Source organism: Apaloderma vittatum, unplaced genomic scaffold (assembly GCF_000703405.1).
Source record: "Apaloderma vittatum isolate BGI_N311 unplaced genomic scaffold, ASM70340v1 scaffold6543, whole genome shotgun sequence".
Taxonomy (NCBI): Eukaryota; Metazoa; Chordata; class Aves; order Trogoniformes; family Trogonidae; genus Apaloderma; species Apaloderma vittatum.
This window is the reverse complement of record NW_009708503.1, coordinates 876-8804: the sequence shown is the minus strand read 5'-3', so window position 1 is coordinate 8804 and position 7929 is coordinate 876. Positions and strand designations below refer to the sequence as shown.

Here is a 7929-nt window from a genome sequence, read left to right as displayed (position 1 = left end):
GAAACCAACTGTTAATCCAAAGAGGAGCCCTTGCTGAACTCGTTTCGTCAACTTGTCATTGTGTCTAGACAAACTTGTGTACGAACACTGTATCAGTAAAAAGGTTGTCACTCTGGCTACAGCTTTAAATGAAGAAAAATACTGTTCGCTATAACAAGTTTGTTTTGTGATCCAGTTACTGAGGCGTTGTATAATGCAGGATTTCAGATCTGGCTAATTCATACTGCATTACTCTCTCCCAGTGTCTGCGCTCCTTGTATTTCATGCAGATTTTAGCGTTGTTATAGAGGATTACTGGGGTTTGATTCTGAACACCTGTAAGAAGTTGTTAATTTAGACTCTTCCTGTCTCTCTCCCACCCAGAGGTGATAGTTTGCAGTGAGTGTTACAAAACTTTTAAAAGGAAAGACTTCCTCAAGCAGCATCAAAAAACACATGCTGTGGAGAGGCAAGTGTGCCGATGCCCAAGAGAAGGATGTGGGAGAACTTACACAACTGTATTTAACCTTCAAAGCCATATACTCTCTTTTCATGAGGAGAAAAAACCATTCTCTTGTGATTATCCAGGCTGTGGAAAAGTGTTTGCCATGAAGGTAGGTACTTCTTATGCTGTTCTAATCTGAATCACATAAACTGAAATGATAAATCTAATTTATTTATTTTTTTCCCCTGCTCTTTGTAACTGTAGCAGAGCCTAGCAAGACATGCCGTTGTACATGATCCTGAAAAGAGAAAGCTGAACTTGAAAGTAAGTTATACTCTTGAAAAAATCGTTTCAACCATACTCTATCACTTCTGGGAAGCATAAACATTTTGTGATTTAGAATGTGACTTCAAGCAGGAAAACAGGCCAGTATTTACTTGATTTGGGAGATTCTTAATTTCTGAAGCTCCTTTAAATAATGCAGTGCTGGCCTATTCGTTGAGATCTTCCTTCCCCGCCACAGTAGTAGCCTTTGCTCCATAGATACATGACATTGCTAACTCTGGATTTATTTCTGCCAGGCAAAGCGTTCTCGTCCTAAGAGGAGCTTAGCCTCTCGTCTGAGTGGCTACATTCCTCCTAAAACGCGGCCAAGAAAGGACGCGGCTGTGACGGAAAGCAAGACAATGGATAAGACTGTGGAAAATGAAATGCCAACTGTTGAAATTCTGACCCTGCAGTAGAGGTTAACCAAGACAACGGTCTTCATGGTATGACCAGTGCAAAGCTCACCATAACTTTATTAAGTTTGTAGTTTGTGGGGTTTTTTTTCAAATAAGAAATTAATATTGTTTATACCTTTTCATAAAGTCACTGTGACTCATTTAACTTCAGATCTTCATTTTCATCTTTCTTCACTGTATTATTTTTCTGTTTTTCCATCTTCTGGTATGCTTTCAACTCTTTCTCAGACATGTGTCTCAAAATACAGACACTCACTCCTTCTCTAGTTACTTTTGGCTTGGAAAGATAAGTGGCTTTCTCAGACAAAGTCTCCAAAATCTGATCAAAAAGCATGAACTAAAAAAGAGAAAAATAGGACTAAATACACAAACACAAAAATATTTCATGCTGTTCTCTAATGGGTTCTAGTGTTCTCTTTGTGGTTGAGCTCTTAGCTGAAACAAGCTAGTTGCTAGTCTCAATTTGCACAGTTCAGCTTGTCCTTTCCTAACCATTTGTTCTTAACCTGTAAGCATGTTTATGAAAGTCACTGGAGGGATTAAACCATTTCCTAACACTTGGGCTGAATTCTTGACTTGTCCTGTTTTTCTGTTAAAAGTTGTCTGTGAAAGCAGACTGCATCTGAATCCTCCCCACCCTCCTCTTCCTCTAGATTTGGGCACATTGTTAAGGGGCTTTCCTCTTAGAGGGCAGTATTGTTCTAAGATTAGCAGAACATGATAGCATTGAACCGAGTGATACAGCACATTCATATAACAAGCTGAACTCTAAACTTTTAAAGTTAAGGACAACCTTAAGGACTGGAGCACCTCTGCTTTGAGGATAGGCTGAGGGAGCTGGGATTGTTCAGGCTGGAGCAGACTCGACTCTGAGTGGACCTTACAACTGCCTTCCAATACCTGAAGGGAACCTACAGGAAGGCTGGAGAGGGAGTTTTTACAAAAGTGTCCACTGATAGGACAAGGGGAAATGGATTTAGATTGGATCTTAGGACAAAAATTCTTCAGTACGAGGGTGGCAAGACTCTTGAATAAATTGTTCAGAGAAGTTGTGGATGCCCCTCCCCAGAGGTGTTCAAGGCCAAGTTGGATGGAGCCTTGAGTAGCCTGATCTAGTTGAGAGGCGTCCCTGCCCAGGACAGGGAGGTTGGACTAGATGATCTCTAAGGTCCCTTCCAGCCTAGGCTGGACTATGTCATTAAACTGGACTATGTCATTAAACAATCTGCTCCCTCCCATATCCAGTTCCTCCTCCTGCTACACCGTCCCCATGAATTCAACTTCCTCTAAGAAGTTCTGCTCCTTTTAGATGAAGTGACTGCATTTTTTTCCAGCAATTTAGTAGTGAGAATCATCAAGGAAACCTAATACACTACATGTGTTAAAAAAAAATAAATCTTGCATGGAAGCTTCATGAAAGAGACGTTTGTGCATATGACACCACAGACCGATCTTGAGGCCTTGCAATTACACTAGTAAGTCACCACCAGCTCCCTAACATCTTTATAGATGTTTACTTTGCCAGTCTTGTAACACCATTCCAGTAGCTTTTCACACAGAAGCGTTCAACCAGTCTTAGCCACAGTTGCACAAACACACCTTCACCAGACCAGTTAGATTTCTGAAATAATCCAGCTAAACTACAGCAGGATTTTTTTAAACCTCACTCTTAGCCTTTCCAGTGAGTGCACTGGCTTAAGTGCAGGAAAATGTCACCAGCCTGGTTAACAGGGTGGTGCTGCAAAGGAGCAGGAACAGCTCAGCCTCTGCTGTTAAAGCCAGTGTGGTTACTGCATGCTTGAGAAGGCACAGTATTTGAACTCTCTGGGGCTACTTTTCTAGAACTGCAGTCTCTGAACATATGCAGCCTAAGGTGGGGCAACCATCAGTTTCATGGGACCTAGACCTTCACTTATTTTAGCAGTACGAGATAAATTAAAAAAATGTGGCAGTACTGAACAGGGGAAGCTAACACAAGTACAGCAATTGAATGAAATTGATGGGTCCAGCTTTCAGGAGCCCACTTACCATGTCTGTATTGCTATCTTTTGCTTGCCGGATGGTAACTTTAACATGGTATTTCTTTTCAATCCACTGTGCCATCTGTTTAGTCTTGGTCTCCAAGTCGTTCTTGGCAATAGCTGAAGAAAAGGTTAACTCCTTCTGAACCGTCCCTGTTTAAAACAAAACTAAAACTGTGTTGGCTTAACATCTGACAAATATTAGTTGATCTCATTCAACAGCTTCTGGTGCTGTCTGCTTAAATCCCCCTATGTTGCTTTGTCATGCACAGAGCATCCCAATCTTGTCTCAGCATGCACCTAGAAGGTGGCTACTCAGTATCTCACACTCACTGCCCTAACTGGGATGCTGAGTGGATGTGTGAGGCACACAGGGAAGTCTCTTCAGGGTCAGAAGTCTTGAAGTATTTTTATTTTACAGTTTTGTTCATACTGTCCACAGTGTAGGTCTAACAAAGATAAACAGGTAAGTGTTGGATCTGGAATTAAAGATTTAGTGTGCAAATTCCTACATTTTGCACATAGTACAGCTGAACGTAATGGCTTTGAAGTTAAAGAGCTCTTCGTCTTGAGCCCATTTTCTTGAATGGTGAAGTACACTATTTAACTGGCAGTATGATGCGTTGTAATTTATTTGAACAATTTGTGGTCTCTTCCTCCTTAAAGATTCTGTGAACTATTTACCATTTGAATAAACTTTTTGTAGTTTTCTGAACAGAAAAACGCAGTACTACAATAACACTCTTCTCTCAAATCAGAACTCTACCCAAAGCACAGATACCTTCGTTAGCCAGAGGTTAAGAAAAGAGGATATAAGGTCAGATGCCTTTTCTAAAACCTCTTTGCCAAACTCAGTTTGTTAAACTGCTGGAGCAATCTGACTTCAGAAAAAACACTGAAAAGTGTTTAATGTTGAAAAAGTTGTTCTCTAACTCTGAACAAGAAAGAGCCCCAGACTTTGTCTTCCTAGCAACAAGCCAGCAAGAGAATGTTTCATGGCTGCTGCTGACTAAATTAGTCATTATATTGGTGTGTCTGGTGCTCAGTTTGTAAAAACTGCCTTAGTAAAAGAACAGAAATTCAGTGAGTCTCATGGAACCAGAGTTTAGTATATATTCACTTAAATAAAAATAGATATTTAAAAAAAAAGCCAGCAGATGCCAAAATAGTAAATCCTGAGAAGGGAATAGACAGCTTCTCTGTGGAAGACTAGACTAATCCAAAATTTTATTTTCACCACTGCAAATCCTTAATAGCGTGGACTGCAGTGACATTGCTTTGGATTTACACAAATAAAAGTAAGAGGATTTCATTGGCTGAAACCACTTATAATGCAGCATTTTTCAGAGTGCTCCATGTTTTAGTGTCAGCAATGTACGTACCTGGTTTCGGACTTGCTTTTTCCTTCTCTGCACGTTTAAGCTGTTCTTCATGAATCTGCTGCCCAGTCATTAGCCTGTATACAGGAGGTTCTGCATTCTCACGGAGGAGAACCAGTTTCAGGTCGTGTTGATCCATAAGTTTGAGTGCCTCTGCTCGGTGCATATTTCCTAAGCTCTCTCCATCTTGGTTGATGACATGCAAAATCCGATAGGGAATTCTTCGCCCAACACTTCCAAATGCTACTTTCCTTTTTGGTTCTGTGTGAGATTTTTCAGCTGTACAAAATGGTTGAGTAAGTCCCAGCACAGTTGACTTTCCAGGGTCAGGTACCACCATCCAGAATGGAGAAAAGACTCTCTTTTGTGGTGTTTGTGTCAGAAGAGTACCAAAGAATTTTTTTCCATACCTATTCTCATTTCTGGTTGCTTGACACAGAAGTTTCATCACGCAAAAGGTGGTCATTCTGAGGAAGCAGGGAAGAAGAAAAAACCAGTTACATACACCAGTCAGATTCATCCAATTATATTAGAAAGACCTGAGTTCAGTTCACTAAACCTTAGCCCTTAAAACTACTCTTTGAAAAAGATGCATGGTGTTACTATACAGAATGAGCAATCAAGAGTAATTTTATGGCAACAGAGGTTGAGAAAATCTGACAAAGGAACAAGATTGATGAAGACTTGGTGTTGTTTTCAGTATTTTAAAATCGGAGCCTGAACAACTTTAAAGAATCCAATACTTCTAGTTCGTTTCTCCGCACGACAGTATCTACTCCTACACAACCCTTTTGTGTATGGAGAGATGAGCCAGTCATTAAGAGGGAGTATTTGCTGTTGAATAAAAAGGCATGTCACACTTTTAATATTTTCAGTCCAGATTTTTTTTTTCATGAATAGGACTTTCTTCCTCGTTCTGATACTCATCTTTGGAAAGTGTTCCATTAAAGCCACATTCATTCAGAACCCTCCTCAACATGCAGTGACTGAAGTGGCGATCTGTGCAAGGTCTGTCAGCAGCCATCCCAACATCTACAGCCCGACTCTTCCAGGTTTTGTACAGTTTGGGAATTTCAAAGCCTTGTCAACCAAAGACTGCTACACAAAATCTTCACCTTGGCATTAAAACATAGAATCATAGAACGTTAGGAGTTGGAAGGGACCTCTAGAGATCATCTAGACCAACCCTCCTGCTAAAGCAGGATCACCTAGGGCAGTCTGCACAGGAAGTAACCATTACCATACTTGGAAATACGGTTTTCTCCAGGGTTGAAAACTCTTCCACAGCTAGCATGCAATTTGCTTATTGTAGCACTGACCCCAAATTTTGTGTTTTGTCAGTTTTCCAAATGGCATTTTGTGGAAGGAAGCCAGCTAGTTACTTGGTCTTATATAGATTAAGCACTAATATTATTTCAGTAATCTTAAAATATTTTTTTAAGTGTCTTTACTGTCTTTTAAGCTCCAGTTCTACTGATTTCAGCCATGCTTCAAAGTGAAAACAGTGCCTTAATTTTAAACTTGCTTTATCAGACATTTCAAGTATTGATTGACTTTCTCAGTTCTTTTCAAACGTTACATTTAGGGTTGCGTGTTCCTATTTATAGTGAGATTATTTTTTCCAGTTATCAAAACTATTTAGATTTCTTACATACAGAAAGCATGCACCTGAGTAACATTTCACTTTCTCATGGAACCATTTCATAAAAAACCACCAATAATGATATCTTTTCTTCTTCCTGCCTATACCGCATCGGCCTTTTTAGCCATCACCGCACTTGTAGCAAGTGTGGGTAGAGCACTTCCCATATCCTCGTTTGCGAAGCCTAGCCATGATGATGAATGAATTGTACTCATGAAGCTATGAACTTTCAGAATAAGCCTCAAAATACACTAGTGCTTGAAATTTGATGACTAGTGAAACTGATCTTTGAGACTTTTCTTCCATTATATTTTTTCCGCCATTCATTCATGAAATCCCCGTGGCAATTTTGGTGCAACTGACCATTATTTGCATTTTGATCAAATAATCAGAAATTGGCCATCTTTTAACAGCTGCAAAATCTTTAGAGATGAAGAGCAAACAGCTGAGTATTATCTGCAGTTTTGATCTCCCACATTGGTAGCAAGTACGGAAAAAGCCAAAGATGACACAGGAAACCAAAAACGGGTCCTACCGAGGAGCTGGCAAGAACATGACTTTTGCTTAGTAAGGAATTGGAGTCCACTTGATAAATATACACATGGACACACACACACATACTTATGACATTGCGTAAGCATGTATACATGTGTGTACATATACATGGAGAATCATAGAATCATTAAGGTTGGAAAAGACCTCTAAGATCATCAACTCCAACCATCAATCCAACACTACCAAGACCACTAAACCATGTTGAGGGGGGGCAGTTAGCTCAGTGGTTTGAGCACGGTGCTGACAACAATGACCAAAACCCGAGGTCGCGGGTTCGATTCCTGCTCGGTCCCCATGTGTTGCCTGGTCTAGTCAAGAGGTGGGGTCCCTGCCCATGACAGGGAGGTTGGACTAGATGATCTCTAAGGTCCCTTCCAGCCTAGACCATTCTATGATTCTATGATGTCCCGAATTGCCACCATCTACACTTGTTTTGAACATCTCCAGGGATGGTGACTCCACCACTTATCTGGGCAGCCTGTTCCAACTCTTCATCACTCTTTCACTAAAGAAACTTTTCCTAATATCCAATCTAAGAAAGAAAGTGCAAACACTCAGCAAAGATAAGGAACTATTTATAGTTTAGTGGTCACAGTAGTGTTGGGTTGACAGCTGGTCTACATGATCTGAGAGGTCTTTTCCAACCTTAATGATTTTGTAATTCTAAGCAATGTTGGCCCAGAAACAAGTAAAATGACAGGGACAGCTTGGAGCCTGGACAGTCTTCAAATCTTCGCAGCAGAGACAAAGCCGATACAAACTGCTCGAAGGCAGTACCAGATCAGTTCGTAACCAGGGCAGGGCTGAGTGCTATCACGGGACCCTGAACTCGGCTAGCCACAAAGCACTGAAGAGAAATCATAGAAATTGTAGAAGCATTCAGGTTGGAAAAGACCCTTGGGATCATCAAGTCCAACCTATAACCCTACTCTACAGGGTGCACACCTAAACCATATCCCCCAACACCACATCAAAACAACCTTTAAATACCTCCAGGAAAGGTGACTCAACCATGTCCCTGGGCAGCCTATTCCAGTGTCTGACCTGTGAAAATTTTTTTCCTAACATCCAGCCTAAATCTACCCTGTTGCAGCTTGTGACCATTCCCTCTAGTTCTATTACCAATTACCTGTGAGAAGAGACCAGCACCAACCTCTCTACAATG

At 40.8% G+C, this 7929-nt stretch overlaps 1 protein-coding gene across 1 annotated transcript; it reads right to left on the bottom strand.

Moving 5' to 3' along the window:
* Positions 1-1263: 1263 nt before the first annotated feature.
* On the bottom strand, positions 1264-5033 carry MTIF3 (mitochondrial translational initiation factor 3). The gene is made up of 3 exons (XM_009866577.1): positions 4571-5033; positions 3196-3341; positions 1264-1504 (listed from the first exon to the last, which is right to left on the bottom strand). Exons 1-3 carry the CDS (start codon positions 5031-5033, stop codon positions 1295-1297), a joined length of 819 nt encoding a protein of 272 aa, XP_009864879.1. The 3' UTR covers positions 1264-1294.
* Between the last annotated feature and the right edge of the window lie 2896 nt (positions 5034-7929).